The sequence below is a fragment of the Equus caballus genome, chromosome 4, assembly GCF_041296265.1.
Source record: "Equus caballus isolate H_3958 breed thoroughbred chromosome 4, TB-T2T, whole genome shotgun sequence".
Taxonomy (NCBI): Eukaryota; Metazoa; Chordata; class Mammalia; order Perissodactyla; family Equidae; genus Equus; species Equus caballus.
The window spans coordinates 113,476,328-113,496,297 of NC_091687.1; the positions used below are offsets into that span (position 1 = coordinate 113,476,328).

At 45.7% G+C, this 19,970-nt stretch overlaps 1 protein-coding gene across 3 annotated transcripts in view; it reads right to left on the reverse strand.

The window, feature by feature from the left end:
• The window catches only part of VIPR2 (vasoactive intestinal peptide receptor 2), a 71,575-nt gene that overhangs the window by 14,651 nt on the left and 36,954 nt on the right, over positions 1-19,970 (reverse strand). For all 3 annotated transcript variants that reach the window (XM_023640134.2, XM_023640132.2, XM_070266146.1), the window contains 2 exons: positions 10,037-10,134; positions 349-490 (listed from right to left, as the gene is read on the reverse strand). In XM_023640134.2, the coding sequence (XP_023495902.1) occupies positions 349-490; positions 10,037-10,134 (240 nt within the window). The remainder of the gene's footprint in view (positions 1-348; positions 491-10,036; positions 10,135-19,970) is intronic.

Consider the following 19,970-nt stretch of genomic DNA (forward strand, 5'->3'; position numbering starts at 1 on the left):
AAAAGAGTGGCAATGTGTGTGTCCATCTATGTCAGGATTTTCCAGCCTGGAGACCTGGGCCGTGTCTGGGACTTGGCTCACTTGCCTGCCTGTGTCACCGCAGTCTCACCTGCTGACCTGGGCTGCTCTGGGTCCCGGCCTCTTGGCCAGGCCCTCTGTTCCTCAGGCCTGACACTGCCCTCCCTCCCCCACCACCCGCCCCAGGACCTCCGACGGCTGTGGGACTTCATCACCACGAGAAGTTGAGGCAGAGAAAAGGGGTTGGCAGTGAGAAGGGAGGTTGGGGGGCTAGAGGTCACACAGGCCACCCTCCCTCTGTGAGAGGACTGTGTGCAGGGTCAGCCTTACCCAGGAGGACGGCTGGTCGGGGCAGTGCAGCGTGCCCGAGCTGGAATACAGGACATCGTCCTTGACCAGCACTGAGATGGCTCGAAGGATGAAGGAGAGGAACAGGTTCAGGTGGATGTAGTTCCGGGTGCAATGCAGCTTCCTGTGGGGGCGGGGGGGAGAGGGAGGGAGGGGAAGGGGGTGGTGGGTGAGGGATGGAAGCAGGAGTGGTGGGGAGGGATAGATAAACACTGATTTTGTCAACACTTTAATAATTGCCTATGTGGCTTTAATCTTAAAGCTTTCTTCTTTTTTATGGAAGTTGGTCATTTAACTATTCCTGATTGTATGTTTAGGATGTTTTCAGTTTTGTGTTATGATAAACATTTTTGTATATAAATCTCTTCCCTTGCTTGTGACTATCTCCTTAGGTTAGAGTCCTGGAAACAGGATTTCAGGGTAAATGCATGAAGCGCAGCCGCACGGGGTCCTGAGCCTGCAGCGGTGTGCACCCACATCCCCGATGTGAAGCCCAAGCTGTACGCAGAGAATTTCCTCAAGAGCAACATCAAATGACCTGTCTTTGAACTACTTTATGTGATATCTTGCCTCTCTAAAAAATGTTCGAAACATTTTGTTTATACTTCTCTTTTAACACAAATTCTGTGTTTGTGAAGACTTAGCTGGACATGTGACCTGACTTGTAAATGTTTAGAGTCATTAGGAAACAAGCTGTTCCACACAAATGCGCTTCGGAGACCATCACACATTAACGTTTTAGGTTTACATTTAGGTTAAAAACTCTTAAGAACATTAAAAAATATATTCTGAAGTGGACTTCCCCTTGTGGCTTCGGAGGAGAAGCTTATCTGACTACCCTCCCACCAAGGGGCCAACATAGTTCAAAAAGTTGTCTAAGGGCTTCGAGAGGAGCCAAAGCAGCTGGGACTTGAAGGACAGGGACCCTGGGGGAAGGGAAAAAGCACAGAGATGTGTCCATCGCCCACCCCTCCTCCTGCTGTTGGCTGACTCGTGCCTCAGGGCATAGCGGCCATTTACAAGGCAGAAGCCTGGAGCCTATAACAGTCTCTGGGCAGAGTGGACAACACGGGAAGATAAGGGCTTTCAAGGGAGCAGACGTGAGGAGCAACGATTCTGGAGAAAAGGAAAACACAGAGAAAAGAGTCCAAATTCCAGTAGGAGTTACCTACTAAGGTTTTCCTTTTTTTTTATCCCCAAGGTGTTCAAGTGGTGGTTGAGAGGCTGGAATGAAGCAAGAAGCAGCAGCTGAGAAAGCAAAGCAGCTGGAAGAAATTTTAGCAACCTCATGTACTGAGTGACAAAAGTGGAAATTCTGGGTGTCAAGAGTAGAGGGACTTCCAGGCTTTCATTTGAAACCCCTGAAGAGCTAAGACCCAGGAACAAAGACAAACCAGAAACCAAGCAGCCTCCACAAAGCCTGAAACGCAGCCTCAAATCAACTCGATCCCTGGTCGGCTCAGGGCGGTCTGCCCATCGTGCCAGGAAAACTACATCCTCTCTGGAGTGAGACATCACCCAAAACCTCTGCAATTTAATTATTTGTAATTTCAATAAAAAATTACTGATATGACAGAAATAGGACCAAATGACCCAACACAGCTAAAAAGAAAAAAAAAGCAGATAGTAGATATTCCAGATACTGCTATTTTAAGACATGGACTGTAAAATTACTCTGAGTAATACATTCAAGAAAATGGATGACGAGATGGAGAATTTTATTAGAGAATGTAATTGATTACAAAAATTAAATGAAAATTTGAAAACTTAGAAGGATCCCTGAAAATAAGAATTAAATAGTTGGGTCTAACATTAGATTAGACACAGTGAATGAGAGTATTATGGATTGGAAAACCGATTAGTAGAAAATGTCTAGATTAAAGTAGCAAGGAACAAAATAGTGGAAAAGATACAAAACTAGCAGGAAATATAGGGAAATGGTGAGGACCTTGACCACATGTGAACAGGGGGTTTCAGAGGAGAGAGCATTAAGATAGAAGAGATGTTTGAGAAGATACTAGCCAACGAGTTTTTGAAACTGATAAAACATAATAACAGATTAAAGAAACTCCATTAACCCCAAGAAGGAGAAATACAAAGAAAACCACATTAATTTCCATGGCAGTGTAACTGCAGAAAACCAAAAATAAAGCAAAAAAAAATTCAAAGCCCACAGAGAAAAAGACGCGTTCCTTCAACAGAACGCCAATGAGACCAGCAGCTGACTTCTCGAAAGTGAGGATGCCCGTCTTCAGTGCGATGTTTTCTACGGAGAACCCAACACTCCCCAAAATGTCCTCAACAACGGGGGCAAAACTAAGATGATTTCAGGCAATCAAAAACCAGGACAACTCATTCAGTAGGCCGTGCTGGAAGAAACACCAAAGGTTGATCTTCAGGCAGCAGGAAGATGATCCCAGATGGAAACACGAAAATACAGGAAGGATGAAGAGCACCAAGAAAGATAAATGTACGGGTAACTACATAAATGCTGCCGTTTAAAGCAACAACAATAATAATTAAATCTTGTGGTATTTATATGTAGAATTAAAATACGTAACAATAACACAAAAGGCATGAGGGGGTAAATGGAATTAAAATGTAAAGTCTTTCTATTGACTGGAAGTAGTAAAAACAGTAACTGGAGGTTAACTTCCATGAGACAAGCATGCATGCTGTAAATCTGGGGTGACAGCCATATGAACAATATGTAACTAACCATGTAAAAGGGGAAAAGTAGAATAATAAAAATACTTGATCAATTAAAAAATAAACACAAAATGAGTGTAGAAGCAACAAAGAGCTGAGACAAGAGAAAGCAAACAGACAGAAGGTGGATTAGAGCTCCAAGTTGTGAGTAAGGAGTCTAAATGTGAGTGTACAAATACTTCATCTAAAAATAAAAATAGTTGGACTGGAAATAAAAAGCAAATACCAATTAAGTGGAACTTATAAGACACCCAAATTAAATATAAAACACAGAAGTTCAAAGTAACAGCATAGAAAACAATATACTTTGCAAACAGCAAATAAAGAAAGCTAAGACAACTACATGAACATCAGATAAAGTAGATTTTTAAGGCAAGGGGCATTACTGAACACAGAGAGTTTAATAGGAAGATAAAACATTAAACTGTATGTCCCTAATAACATAACCTTAAAATATATAAAGTAAACAGAGAAAAAGAATAAAATGAGAGATAGACAAGTCCACAGCTATAGTTGAAGATTTTAACATGTGTCTCTCAGTAACTGACAGAACAAGTAGTTACAACAATCACTAAAGATTTGGAATATTTAAATAACATGATCAACAAACAATGTAAATGACAAATGAGGCATAACAAACAATAACTGCAGAGTTTACGTTGTTTTCACATGAAAAGGAAACTTTTACTGAAACAGACCACATTCTGGATCACAAAGCAAGTCTCAACAAGTTTCAGAGGGTTGAATTCATGCAGCTCCTCTCTGATCATCACACGTCAAGCCAGAAACAATCAACAAAGAGCTGAACTGGAAATTAAGCTGCAGATTTCTATAGCCTACGAGTTACAAAGAGTCACAAGAAGAGCTTAGAAAAATTAGAACTAAATGATAATGGGGAACACACAGACATCTTAAAACTTGAAAGACAGAACTGAAGCAGGGCTGAGAGGTAAATCTGTAGATATAAATAAACGCAGTTTAAACAAAGAAAGACTGAACATGAATGTTGTAAGTATTTATCTTCAGAAGCTAGTAAAAGAACTCCAATTAAAACCAGAGAAAGCAGCAGGAAAGAAATAAAGATTAGAGGGTGTCAGTAAATTAATAAATAAACATACAAGAGAGAAAACCAACAAAGTCGAAAGTTGGTTCTAGGAAAACACTGATAAAATTGATAAAACTTTATTCAGTAAGCTTCATCAAGATAAAAAGAAGGAAAAACTAATTGCCAATACCAGGAATGAAACAGGAGATATCAGTACAGCTCTTATATACATTAAAAATATAATAAGGGAACCTAGAAAATGTAGATGAAATGGATAGATTCCTTGAAAAATACAACTTATAACTAACATAAGAATAGAGAATCTGAATCATCATGTCTGTTTTTAAAAACTTGAACCTAAAAATAAGTCTTCCAGGACAATTCTCAGCCGAGACTACTTCACTGGTGAATTCTATGAACATTAAGGAGGAAACAGCACCTTATCTAACCCAAACTAGTCCAAAGAATAGGAAAGAGGGAACGCTTTCTTATTCACTTAGGGGCCAGTATAACTGTCATATCAAAGCCTAATTTTATAAGAAAGGAAAATTGTAGATTAAATTCATGGATGTAGATGCAAAAATCCTCAACAAAATATTAGAAAATTAAACCCAGCTATATAGTAAAAGAATAATATGTCACAACTAGGTGGGGTTAATTTGAGGAATGAAAGGTAGATTTAATATTAGAAAACCTATCTATGCAATTTTTCACACTAAATGAAAAAAATGATAAAAACCATCTGCTCACCTCAATATATGCAGAAAAATAGTGATAAAATTCAATACTTATTCATGATTAAAAACTCATAAAACTGGGAACTGAAAGGAACGTTCTTAATCTGGTAAAGTGTATCTTCAAAATATCTGCAGCCAAGGTCATGCTTATAGTGAAGTATTGAGAGCTCGCACCCCGAGCCCAGAAGTAAGAAAAGGTGTTTCCAGTCCCTTCTGTTTAACACTGTGCTTCACAAAAACATAAGCTGCACATAGAAGAATCCAAGTGAATTTACAGAATAATTATAGAATTCATAAATAAATTCAGCAAGGTTGCTGAAGCAAGATTAATATACAGAGATAAATTCTTTTTCTAGAAACAATTAGAAGGGAGTTTTACAAAATATATACAATAGCACAAACAAATACCTAGGAATGATTATCAAAAGATGTGCGAGTCTTTTACTCAGAAAACCACAAATCATTATTGAAAGAAACTGAAAAAAACCTAAACAAATGGAAGTATATACTTTGATCACAGGTTAGATGATTCAAAATCATAAAGATCTCCAGTCCATCCAAGTGGATCTATAGACTCACTGCCATCAAAAATGAAATCCCAGTAGCATTTTATTTAATGGCAACTGACAAGCTGATTTTGAAAAATTCACATGTAAGCACAACTGGAAACTCTTCCTAACAAAGAAGAAGAGTCAACAGGCATATACTGCTGGAAATCAAGATGTATTATAAAGGTACAGCAATGACAACAGCGTGAAAATGGACCAGTGATAGCAGAGAACCAAATGGAACAGAACAGAGTGTCCAGTCCCAGGAGACACCATCGCACGGCCACCTCTGCAAAGCCGTGTGAAGGACAGTCTTCTCAGTGAGCGGTGCTGGATAAACTGGATACACGTCCTGAAGAAAACGAATGACCAGAAGCCCTGCCTCACGCCACACACAAAATTAAACTGCAGGTGGATCATAAACTTACATATGAAAAGTTAAAGTAATAAAATTTCTAGGCGATAATAAAGATGAGGATACCAAAGACTTCTTAAACAGGACTCAGGAAGAACTAACCATAACAAAGAAATGATAAGCGACGTCATTAAAATTAAGAATTTTGTTGATTAAAAGACTCATTAAGGCAATGAAGTCAAACCACAGAGGTGGAGATAAAATTTGTAATACCCATATCTGACAAAAGACTCCACTATATGACTCCTAAAAATGAGTTAAAGAAAAGAGAGGCAACAGAATAGGAAAATGAGCAAACACTTGAACTTGTACTTCAAACAAATGACTTCCACACATATGACCTCATTATCCAGCAGGAACATGCAAATTAAAGCCATGATTCCATGTTACTGTAGACCCAATGGGATGGCCAAATCTACAAATTGGCAATAACGAATGGTGGCAAGGATGCAGAGCAAATAGCAATGTCATTCACTGCTGGTAGGTGTGTGCAATGGTACAAACATTTTGGAAAATTAGTTGGCAGTATCTAGAGAGACTAAACCTATGCATAGCCTATGACTAGTGAATGTAATATAAATACGAAATAAACCAATATAAATGTGTAGACATGTAAAAACACACACATGTATATCTAAAGAAGTGTGTCCACATGTGCAAGAGACAATGTATAATGCAATATTCATAGCAGCATTATTTGCTACAGTTCCAACCTGAGAGTCACCTGTACATCCATGAACAGTCGACTGGATAAATAAACGCTGCTACATTCATACGGCAGTGAAAGAGAACAGGATAACTACACACAAGAATATCGATGAATCTCCCCACAAAATGCTGAATGAAAGAACCCAGAGACGAGGCAGAAGCCTCCTATGCTGACGGAAACCTGAACGATGCTATTTTCTGGGCAGCGGGGATTGTGGACAGTGGCTTCGGGGACGGCTTCTGGTGCTAACAGTGTCCTGTGTCTTGATCTGGACGTGGTGTCCACTTGAACACATACAACACTCACCCGCTTGAACATGTACTTCACTAATAAAGGTTTATTTTTCTGTATTTAATGCTGCTGCAGAGCCTCAGTGAATGAATATATTAAATACAAAGTAAATTTCCTTGGGTCTCAGGAGCAAGCTGGAGCCGCAGAGGGCCGGTGCGCGGTGGGACCTGCTCAGGACCCCTGCCTGCCCTGCACTCCCATCCCCGCTGCTCTCTGGACACAGTTCCCCACGCCCAGGCTGCTGGGTTACCGCCGCCGCTCCTCTCGCCTGCTGTGTTCATCCTGCAAACCACCTTCCCTTCCTTGTCTTTGTCCCCCTTCCCTCCTTCTCACCCGCAGAGCGGGTTTGGGATTCACCGTCACCACTCGGAGAAGAGCACACGTTCATCCCACACGCTCCATGTTTGTGGAGTGTCTTAGCTGCGTCCTTCATCACCCAGCACTCAATTTAAAGCTTCACTTCCAAGTATGGCTCTACTAACGGATGATGGATGTAACTGAGAGTGTGGCTTCCAGACAAGCCGGGCAGAAATCTGCTCATTAACGACGGCTGGAAACGGACTTTTCAGAACATGCCAACTCCCAAGGTGAGGGGGTGTTGCACGCGGTCGTGAGTCAGGCTCTGCAGTCACCAGCGCACGGGCTGGAACGTGTGGCACCTCCCTGGGCCTCCTTTCTCTCACTGGTAAAACCGGGGCAGCAGCTCTCACCTGGTGGAGAGGTTGCAGGACTAATCTAGAAGCACCTGTAAAGTGCAGGCACGGCGCATGTTAGCAATTACTGCTGTTGTTGCTGCGCTTGTGGGTGCAGAGACGCTGTGTCAGGTCCCTGGGTCACATACGCACTGGAGGATGGGCTGCGGCGACCGCCCAGAGACTCCCCACAGAACTAGGCTGTGTGTGTGGTAGCCAGGTCTGCCCTGCACTTTGGGACTCGGCCTAAGAAATAAGTCGCTCCATTTCTCTGTGTGTAAAATAAGAACATGGTCACTTACTGCTCTCTTGGCTTATGGGGTATTATGGGGAATAAATCTTCAGTGACTGCAAAGAATTCTGCTTCCTGGGCGTAATCACCAGGACAACGGAGTGTGTTATTTTTATAATATGGATGTTAGAATCGACTCACTCTCACGGCTCTCCAAGGAAGTGGCATCGGAGAAGCAAGCACATCTGACAGATGCAGGCGGGAAGGGGACAGCATTTCGGTGGCCCAGGAAGAAGGCAGAGCCCAGAAGTGTACACTGGCTCTGGGCTCTTCTCAGCAATTGTTACACACTGAACTGGCGGCAGAATGACATCCAGACACGTCCTTTTTACACTGTGTCACCAGTAGGTGACTGATGATGTCCACGTATAGAAGATTGTGTTTGATAGTCATGAAACCATTTGAGATTCTCTTAAAGGATCATGTCCGTATTTGCGATAACTCTCAAATGCCATTAGGCTGCCTAATTACAAATGTCACCAGCACAAATCTGAGAGAAGCTTCCGATGTCAAGAATACGGACGGTTCCACGTAGGAGCTCTTTAAAAAGAAGCTGACGTGCCCAAGCTACCCTGTGCCAGCTTACCTCCCTAGATGTTTATTATTTTTAACAATTTGAAGATTTCAAATATATAGTAAAAAGAGTACAGCAGAATAAATATTAATATTGTATCAGTGTTTCTTTAATGAACTAGAATATGACATTTTTTGAAGTACGGCTCTGGATTAAAGGCACTGACTTAGTCTTTCTGAGAAGCACCAAGCACTCGATACATCTGAGGTCCCTGAAGGATGGAAAGAACGACTTAATCGCCTTTGCTCGATCTCCCAGCTAGACTCTTCATCAGTTTTCACTCATTTATGTTACTTCCAAGTACGGCTCTCTTAATGAGTTGTTAAGTTCTGACGAGATTTTCACGTTTTGAGGTAGATGGGGTAACTATTCGAGTTCAAAAATGATTCAGCTTAAACTAGAAAGCCTGACTTATGGCCGATCAAACACACATTGTACGTCTGTTTATCCATTAAAGTAAGGAATTTCTCTTGAGTTAAGGAATGCAGACTGCCCCTCCTACACCCTGTTGGTACTGTTGGTAACACCCTATTGGTGACACCCAGATTGTTCGCTTTCCTGGCATCATGGTCATGTTGACCCGCTAATTTGCAACTGAATACCTCTTTGAAAATGTATCCTGGGTATGTTTAATGTATCTTCTTTCTTCTAAAAAGATATAAGACTTTACTGAAACCCATGCTTCTGTGGAACGCCTTCTAAGGCCTTCCCAGGTTATAATCCTCGCTCTGGCTCATAATAAACTCACCCCAATTTTGATTTATAGGTTGGTTATGGATTATTTGTGTCGACAGTTCTAAAAGTACTGCATTTGTGATATCACTGATTTTATTTGAGTACTGGCCGACATTTGAACTATATTTTAGCCAAGAGAAATAAGATAGGTGGTAAGCAAAGCCCTGTTAAAATAAGCCAGATACCGTCCATTTTATTTAGTGCTAGTGATGCTTAAGACACGGATTTAACCCTAAAAATACTTACTAGCTTTTCCTAGACAGAAGCTTCTGCTCTGGGACCAAAGCTTCTATCCTCTAACTGACCAGCCACCTGCAGGATGTATGGAGTTAGTCACCGGAGAGACCTACCAGAACTTCAGGTGGGGGTGCTCTACCCTCACTGCCAGGGGAAAAACAGGCAAAATTTAAAGAGCGCTTATCACATGCCATGTAGGTTCCATTAGCATCCACATTTTACAGATGCACAGAGAGACTGAGTACTTTGTCCAAGGTCACACAGCTCCTAAGAGACTGACCCAGGACTTGAACACAGGCAGCCAGGCTGCTTCCTTCACATTCTGGAACACATTACTGTGTCTCTCAACAGAAACCAATGGGCAAATGTAGGTGCTTCTGAGGGGCAAGGTCAAGATCACGCTGCTTCTGTGCTTTTGAGGCATTTGCATGATGGCTGAGCACTTACTAAACGACAGTCGCACTGAACTCCCAGCCGGGTCTTCCAGGGACCTACCTCTTTATATACGAAACGCAGGGTGTTTCAACAAGGACGTAAACGTCAGCACCACACTGTACTCTCGCACTCTCGGGAGAGCATGACCAGGCTCGGGGCAGTGAGTCTCCCCGCTCCTCTGCCGGGCCTGACGGCTTACGCGGACCATCTCCCCGCCTCACACTCTGTGGAGCTGCTCGTTCCATACTCACCTGAAGAGGCAGAGAATTATGCTTCCGGTCGTGAGGGAAATCAGAGAGACACTGTAGCCCAGGGTATAAACGGCCTTCACCAGAATATAGAACGTGATCTGCAAAGAAGGAAAAACGTGTCTGTGAGCCATTGGTGGCTAGCACCAGACAAAGGGCCGGGTCCCAGATCTGACGGTGCCTTTCCCTTCACAGAGGCTCTCAGCCACGGATCGCCTGGACGCACGAGACGGCATCGCTTACAGTCCCTCCTCCATTCTGAACCAAAAGTTATGTTCCCCTCTTTAACCCACCTTTTCCCTTATAATTCATGGTGAATGACTTTGGATGGTGTCTGTAAAGCCAATCTGTCTGGAGGAAACAGGACCTGCCACCCTCAGGGAAAGTGAAGGAAGAAAGGAGGGAAGGAAGGAAGGATGGAAGGAGGGAGGGAAGGAAAGAGGGAAGGAAGGAAGGGGCAAGAGAGACAGGGAGCGAAGGAAAGGTTGGACCACGTACAAAGAAGGCTCTGATCTCCATCCCAAAGGGGTTGGAACGGGCTCAGCCCTCCAGGGTGGGGAACAAGCTGTGTGGACACAGGGTCTGAGAAAACCAAAAACCACATGCCTTTACAGGCACACGGAAGACACTCAAACAAAGGGACTCTGCTAACCCAGACCCGGTGGCTGCACTGCAGTATCTTGTAATTGTAGTTTCCTTGACACTTCTGGGTGTAGCAGGCTACACGGCTTGATACTTTTAAACTCCATGAAATCATCAGGAGAGGGGGGATTAATGATAATCATTGTGACATTAGCGCTGGGAGCCCTATTTCAACAAGGAACCTACACAGAAGGAATGGAGCCTCTAGGGATGACTTCAGTGTTAGTCATGGCAGGCCAGCAACACCTCTAAGGAAGTGTAATCACTCATGATAACTCTGGGGTACTGCATGGTTTGCATCTTTCTTATGAAACTGGAGCAGGGAGGGGGTGACTCGAAGACGTCGCCAGCTTCTCTGTCTCATCACTGTCCTGATGCTGCCACAGAGGGGCGATTCCCCAGAGAGGGCTGCAGACGACCCAGGACCACAGTCCTGAGGCTACACCCAGAGGGGCAATTCCCCAGAGACAGCCCCAAACGCCTCAGGACCACTGTCCCGATGCTGCACCCAGAGGGGCGCTTCCCGTGAGAGGGCCCTGGAAGCCTCAGGGATGGGTTGATTTTGTAAATAAGTCCTGATCTCGCTGGGTTTTACATTGCACTGGGCACCGGGAGGAGTGGGGATGCAGGAGACGGTCCTCACAGCTGCTGATTTCTAAAGGCAGCTTGGTCCAAACTCCTCTAGAGAAGGGTTGTGTTTACTGTGAGCGTCCGACAGTCACCAGGAGCTGAGGCCTGGTGAGCAGAGTGGGCCAACTCAGGGTCCAGGTTGGGGTTGGAGAGGCAGCCCCACCGACGACAGGTCTGCCGGCAGGCTGTCCTCTTGGGCCCTGCTCCTGCAGCTCCACGGGGCTGTCAGAGGTGCGTGGTGAAGTGGGCAGCCTCTGCTCCCGGCAGGGCAGGTCTGTGGGCCCCTGCAGGCTCGTCTGCATGGCACCCATTACCCACCCTGCCTTGTTCTTTCCAATCAAAGTGCCACATTTCCAGGAAAGTTTTCTCTCTACTTAATACCACTTTGTGTTGAAGGCTTGGTATTGGACTAGTAATACATTTTAGAAACAAACTATAAAGTCTGGGAAAAAATGAGTCTCTAGTTAATATTTAATGAGAAAACTGAATTAATTAGTACAGCCTCTCGAATAGTTCAAACAATCAAGGTTAGCCTGAAGTTTGATCTGGCAAACTAATGTATTAATAAATTTTAGACGAGACTTTTTTCTGTGTTAAACCTCAATAGGCCGACCAAGGCCCCATTATAAATTTCAAGGAGTCTACACCTGGGCTGCCCAATACGCCTCTCGCCCAATGTGGTTCTTTAAGTTTAATTTAATTAAAATTAATTAAAATTTAAATTCATTTAAATCCAGCAGGAAATCCAGCAGTTATTCAGCTGGACTGGTCACAATTCACGCACTCAAAGTCACGTGTGGCCAGTGGCTGCCACACTGGACAAAGCAGATAGAGAACGTGTCCATCCTCGTGGAAAGTTCCACTAGTACTGGAGACCAGACTCAACCGTCATCATGTAACTGACACTCGTGCACTTGAATCCCACATCTCGGAAGACGGAGCAGATGCTCTGGTCCCTGTGGAAGCCGCTGCCTTCTTGCACAGCTCCAGGGCTTGCGCTCACGTGAGCCTCTGGGTGTGGAGTGGTGGTGTGTGGAAGAGCAGGAAATGCGATGGGGAGTCACAGCCGGGACCTCGCAGCCTGGAGAGGTCAAGTGGAGTCTTCCTCTTCACGCATCGAGCACACAGGTTCACAACGACACTGATGTTCCCCCGACAGCAGAGCTCGGCCTGTGGGAGGACGACACCCTCGTGGATAGAGCCTTGCTCATCTCAGCACCTGCAGTTTCGACTTTTCTTTCAATAGAAAACTCTCAGCTCAATATGGATGTTTTAAGTCTCAAGAGTGTACAGAGCTCAGTTGCTCATGAGATTCTGAAAATGCCTCGATTCCCAGCAGAGAAAAGGAGCACAATCAAGCAGGAAACGCGGGCTCGGAGGGAGAGGGCGCGAGGAGATGCAGCGACCCCGGAAGCCTCAGGCAGGCAGGTCAGCTCCAGCGCTGGCGAGCCCTGGGCATTCTGTCGAGGCCTGGGAGGAGGCAAAGAGAGTCTCACAGACTCGACGCTCACGTTCCGCTTGCTGAACACAGGGAAGCGCTTCACCCACGTCGTCGAGTGCTGTTTGTGGCCCAGCAGAGCAGTGTCCAGCACCTGGTGTGAGCAGACCCTTCGGGAGCTGCCCACCCTCACTGCAGACCCTCCCTTTCAAGAGCCCAGGGGAGGGTGCCTCGGGCTAACTCCCAAGGCCTGGCCCCTTCGTCCCCAGGACTGAGCTGCAAAGCCAAAAACACGGAATGATCAATTGTTTACTGAAAACCTGAGCCCTCCTGGCACCTGACACCAGATACCAGGATGGCTCTCCCTTCCCTTCCTGGAGGTCAGCTGTGTGAAATCACTGAGCTTCTCTCAACTCCACGAGCGAGTGACTCGCTGAGGTGGGGGCGGGACCCAGGCCCTGTGATCTTCCTAAGACCGTCCTGTCAACAGACATGACCAACTTCCAATCAGAAGCAAGGATGTTTCAGTCTAGGAGGGAAGTGTTCCCACACGGAGACCTCTGCGTTCCACGGTGTGTGTGGTCTCTCCTTCTCTTGATGAATTCTTGGGGCGAGTTGGGTCTTAATTAGTGAAGATGGCAGATGCTCTGAAGGGGTCACAGCCGAGCTGTGTGAAGGCAGCAGCCAAGGCTGCCACTTCCTTCTAGGAGGCGACTTCCTGTCAAGGCCTTACACGGTGGTCCCTGTGGAATTTCCTCAAGTTTCTAGCTTTCAGACTGCAGTGCCCTACAGCTTAGTTTCAGGAAGAAAGTAGATGACATGCTAGGGTTCCAAAAATGTCCTCGAAAACCGTAATTTTAGGTTTTGTCCTTTTTCTATTTTCTCTCCTGGTTGAGGGATTACAAACAGGACCGGGGGATTCTGAGCAGCTTTCCATCATTGCATCTGGTGATGAGAGTCCAGGTTAAACAGCTGGAAAATGCAGTATTTCAAACCTCCCCAAAGCCTAGAAAACAACACAAGGACAACACATACCTGCTAACAGACGCCAAAACCAAAGCCGCATTGAGTAAGTCATGGGGAAGGTGCCAGGGCAGCACTCCGAGCGGCCGGATCGCTGTGGTCGGTGCGCTCCCACACAGGACGTGCTGCTGTTGCCCACTCTGATCAGGCGGTTTACTCTGCACGTGGACCTCGTATCACTCCCGTCACCCTATCCGTGGGCTGCTTGCTGCCCAGAGTTTGCTGCCCCTGGTTCTTAGTGCCCCCCATTTCATTATTGCTTTAAACATCTGCTAGGTTCCCCCTTTTTCTTGCCCACATTCTTTCTTGATTCTTAGTTCTTCCTTCTGATTAATTTTTTCCTGAAGCACCTTCTTCAGGCATTTTTAACGAGGGTCTGCTGTTTGTGGATCCTGTCTGCTTTTGTTTTTCTGGAAACGTCTCCTCTTTCATTTCTGAGTGGAGGTCCAGCTGGCGCCCCATTCCGAGTGGACAGGAACTTGTGGGGCGCCAGCTGCCCTGCTGCTCCTGTTCCTGCATGGGCACCCGTCCTTCGCGCTGCATGTCGAAGGCCTTCAGCTCTGGCATTTTCGTTTCACCAGTTGCCTGGCTGTGGATCTCTTTTTATTCACTGTATTTGGGATGGCCAGGCTCTCTGCATCTGAGGATGCAGATTGTGAAGAAAATTGTGAAGACTCTCGGCCATCACCCTTCCGTGTTCCGCTGAGACCGGGACCGGATTTGTGCTGGACCTGACACCCTGGTCCTCCGAGCCCTTTCTGCCATCCACCCCTCTCCTGCTCTGTGCTGCATCTGCAGGTTCTATCTACCCTCCCATTCCAGAACTCTCTTTTCGTCTATGTCTGATTGGCTGTTGGATACATCTACTTGATTTTCTTTTTGTTCCCAGATAAAGTCCTTTTTAAGAGTATCTTGTTTCTGGTTCATATTTTCAACATCCTCTTTTTTAAAAAAACATTTTAAATGAACGTATTTGCATTCTGTGCCTGATGACTCCATTACCTGAGGTTTCGAGGACGTGATTTCGCTGTCTGTCACTGGCTGACCTTGGTTTACAGTGGCTTCTTTCTCCACGTAGTCTGTCCACTTGGAACGTGAGCTCCTCTTTGGAGTTGGTCAGTGGGAGTCTGTGAGGCCCGGGGAGATGTCTCCTTCCAGGGGAAGCTGTGTTTGCTTCTGCCAGGGGCCCTCGAGGCCACCACTCCAGGAGCGCTTTGCGTGAAGGTCTGAGCTCAGAGTTCCTGTACCATGCAGGTGACGTAGACAGAAAAACCCGACTAACAGGCGGGCCTCACGGTGACAGACTCTCAGGAGAGATTTAAAATCATCCCCAAGGAATGCGCAGGTGGATAAAGAAAACTTTCCCTGTCACCTCCATGGTCAGATTCTTGGTCTAGCTCTTGCCTCCAGCCTCCCACCTCATCTGCTCTGTGAGGCTGCTCATCCTCGCTCCTCATTAATGAGCCAGCAGATGCCCCGGGAACCAGACACCCCCGCTGCCTGGCACCTGTTTCTCAGCTCTGTTCTGAGATTTTCTCTTTTTCTTCAAATCTCAGCTATGCATTTCAAAGCATCATTGTTATACCTCATTTATCGTTTTTGGGTGATTTGTAGAAGGAGTTTTTTACCCCCAGTTTCTTACGTAAGATTCTTATTTCTTGCTGAGCATGTTTGCTATCACTGGCTAATTAAATTCATCCTGTTCAACACATTCACTGAACACTTACTTGGACCCAGACACTTTGTGGTGCCTTGGGAAACAGGGAAACACCCACGAGGGACTCAGACATGCGTTCACCACGGGAACGTGTTTTGGGGACTGACTGTCCCAGGAAATGACACGTGAGCTAGAAATGGGGACAGGTGTGAGTTTAAATTCCTTGTTTCTGTGTTCACTAAGAAGAAAGAACACCCGAATTTCAGCTTGTGTCAGTTCACTTACAGCTGGTCTGAGCTTTACACATCCCTAGTTTTCAATCATTTAGGAAGCCTTAATTTTGTTACGGGCAAATTGCCTTGCTAAGGCCTCGGGGAAGCAGAGCAGACCCAGAGCGAGTTAGAAACCTGGAGTGAAAGGCAGCATTGGGAAGGTCTAATCAGAACAGACCACAAAACAGCCATGAGCAACGTCCGGAACGAAGGCAAGGGAGACCAGCTAACGGCCACAGACCCATGCGTGGTGCTTCGCCGACAGGAAACTTTTCTCAAAGCCACATTTTGAGAGAATGAGGCAAATCACAAGAAACAATGAGGGCTTTCTGCAGAAGGCGGAAGATGAATGACTTTTAGGGTTTTTCTGGGTGGCATCCAATCTCTGTACTACCATCTACATGGACAGAACTGCAGAATAAGAATTAATGTTTAGAACCTGGTCCCTGGGGAGCTGAGCACGGTTATATCAGAAATGGCTGAACCAGCTAAGCAGCTTCAAGAACTGCACGGAGGGTCCACGTAGTGCCCCGTCTGCAGACTCCAGAGTTGTCCCCGGCTCTGCCTCCACCCGGCTTCCTTCCCTGGGGTCCCCCGTTAGACCCGTGGCCTCAGGCCCCTCAGAGCGTGCCTGTCCCCATCTGGGGCTGGCAGAGTGAGGCTTTGGTTCTGAGGTCTCCATGGTCCCTGCCCGATCTTTGCCGTGAGCACTGCATTTTATTCTTCATGATTCCAGCTGCTCCTAGAGGTCAGAACCACATTCACACACAGCTTGGACCCGAGGCCCAGGCCTCCTCCTTGTCCACAAGGGCAGTTCAGCCAATGAGAAGCAACCTTAAATATTAGGAAGACTGTTCACAAGAGAATAGATGGAAGTGTTTTCCCTTTAACTTCAGATCCGGATAAGGCAAATGAAGAGAGTGCTACGGGCCCCCACGTCTTTGCCAGGTGGGAATTCACTATGTGTGCAGCAGGATCATTAGATACTTGTGGGATGAATGAATGATTGCACAGGCAGCAATAAAACACACGTAGACAGAACAGACACAAATAACCAGAGACACAAAGTCCTACATCTTTAAAGCTCACGGAATACGAGACGCGTGATTGTAAAACTGAAAAGAGCAGTGCAAGTAACGAATGCCCAACTTATTTCCTAAGTAAACTCTTAAAGTATAAAAATAAAACTAGAAAACCAGTAAATTTGTTTGAAAAATTTAAAAAATGGGAACATTTCAAACCAAGTTATGAACAGAGTTGTAATTACAGCCTTCAATGCCTTTGTTAATAAATAAGAAAATAAAGCATTCAACTAAAGAAGCTGGAAAAATAATAAAACAAGCCAAGTAAAGCAAGAAGGAAATAATAATGATAAAAGCACAAAAAAGAAGGAGCCAGAAGGTCAGGCCTTTCTGGCAGACACTCCACAAGACGCGGGCTCTCGATTTTTATTTATTGATGCAGATACAAAATGCCCAGAATGGTGCTGGTGTGCAGTGCCTGCTCCACAGGGAGCTGCCGAGGTGAGCGACTGAGAGCGGCTCAGCGACCGCACCGTACAGGCCAGTATAATGGACACACATACGAAATACCAAAAGAAGGAAAATAACAAGAAATGAACGTCTAGACTGTGTTTCATTCACATTCGCGTTCTAATTAGAAAAAGTGCTCTGTGTAACTCCATGTTCACAGTCAAACCGTAAGTAAATGGGTAATATTCTGAGAGTAAAAACTACCACAACAGATGTAAGGAAAGCTGAAAATAGCAATAACCTGGGAAAACATTTATTAGAAAATTGATGAAGTATAATCTGTAAAAACAGCTCTGAGATCAAGCTGTTTTAACAGGTGAGTTCTTTCATCTTTTTTTTTCCCTGAGGAAGACTGTCCCTGGGCTAACATCTGTGCCAGTCTTCCTCTACTTTATATGTGGGATGCTGCCACAGCACGGTTTGATGAGCGGTGTAGGTCCTCACCTGGGATCTAAACCCGCGAAACCTGGGCTGCCAAAGCAGAGTGCATGAACTTAACCACCACACCACAAGGCCAGCCCCCTCATCTTCTAAGGAACAAATTATTCCTGGGATATAAAAGTTGTTCCAGAATGTAATAACAAATAAAAGAAAAGTATAGCATTTTACTTATGAAACTGGCATGTCTGATATCAAAACCAGACAATATACTAAAACAAACAATAAACAAAAAATTATAGACTAATTTCACTTATAAATACAGAAGGAAAAATCTCAAATAAAATATTTAGGATAAAATAAAATTAATTTAGAAGCATGTTAAAAACCTCCACACACCTCGACCAAGTAGATTTTCCCAGGTATTCAAAGAAAATACAGCATTATGATTAATACAATATATTACAACCATATGTCAATTAAAAAGTACTTATCTCAATAGACATTCATTAATCCTTGTTATTTTTAATTAAACAGAATGACAGTTTCTTAGGACTCACTAGTCAGGACGATTAACCCTGGGCTCAGGGAGCACCACGCGTAATGATGAAATGCCAGGTCACACTCTAAGCATTTTTTGGGTTGTGGAGCCGTTGTTGGACTATCTGAGGAAAGCCGTGGAAACTTTCCTCAGAAAAAAATGCCTGTGTGCACAAGAGACAATTCTGCATATAATTTCAGGGGCCAAAGGACCTGGAAGCCCACGGGCAGAGCTTTGCTCAAAGCTTCTCCCTCATCAGCAATGCCCACTGCTGCTTCCACCACTAAACATCTTTCAAATTTAACCAACAAAATAGAACACGGAAAAGAGAAATTTTTTCCACATGGGCAAGAAGAAGCAGAACTGTTACTTGTGCACGGGGTGCGCAAACCCAGAAGAGAAGGCAGCGGGAATCCTCAATGAAACCGCGACGAAGGTGTGATCAGGGCTCACTCAAAATCACCCCACAAATGGTGAACTATGCATGAGCGTGCCTTTTTAGGAAAGTCATTTGACAGTATAATCAAGAACATTAAAAATATTCATACCTTTGACCAGGAATTTGAGATCTGTGCATGTTTGTTTATTAATTAAAATAACAGGATACTGGGAACAACCTCAATTGCGAATGATTGAGTCCTGGCTCAGCTTTGCTGCTCACTCAGCATGGATTCACACCTTCTCCACTGTTTTCTAGAGCCCCCTTCCCCTCCTCTTCACTCTGAGCAAAGAACCTCGACTCCTACTTCACCCCCACAATTGGGACCACCACGTAGAAAGCCCCAGACCTCTTTCCCTCCCTGTTCCCTCTGCCTGGCTCTGGGCCCACCTCCCCGCTCCATCTGAGATCAGCTCAGGATCCCATCTTGGACGAATTGCCCTGGGGATGCCGCCCCTCCTGCCCCACCTGTCTCCCCATCTCTCAGCCCAGAACAGACACACCCTCCACATCTCAGCTTCCTCCCCTTCCTTTTACTGCCCTGCCTTCTGTGGGCACTGCCCCCTGCTCAGTGAGGTCCGCCTGTGTCTGGGTAGACCTCTGTCCGCTGGCCCTCTCTGGCTCCCCAGCATCATCCTCTCTTGGTGTCTTTTCTTCTCCCCAGAAGGTCCGGTTTCCAGCTCGGCACTGCTCTTCTCCCTCCTGCGTCCTCCCTGCAGATCTCAGCCAGCCCCTGGGTTTTAGCCTTTGTGAACACTGCTTATCAGAGACCAGAAGCTCCAGTCCTGACTTCTCTGGCACCTCCAGGCATTCGGTCCCTTGGCCTTCCAGAACTCTCTACCTACATGTTTCTAGGCACCTCGACTCAGCATGCATGAAACCTGGCGCATAAAGCCGCCCCTTTCTCTGAGCACTTGGCCCTGAAATCTGAGCCTCCGGCACCACACCCCTCCTGATGCCCTCACATACCAGATGTCACCACATGGAAATCTCGGGGTCACTCCGGGTGCCCTCTCACAAGCGTTTGAGCAGCCGGCAGACCCCACCACACTGAGGAGGGACAGTCTCCCCCCACCCGTGAAGCACGCCATCTGCGCTCTCTGAGCCCCTGGGGCCGGTTGGTCCTGCTTTCTGCAGAGTGGCCTCAGGGCCGCAGTTTTCAAGCCTGGCTGCGGCCAGAGCTGCCTGGTGCTGGACGCCACCTGCAGAGACTGGCTTTCTGCCTCGGTGGGCCCAGGCTCGGGCCAGCTCCCAAGGGACTTCCACGTGCATCTGAGATAGGGAATGATCTTGCCATCAGTGCTTCTCCCAGTGTGGCCCCTGGACCAGCAGGAACACATCACCTGGGAACTTGCTAGAAATGCAGACTCTTAGGCCCTCACAGC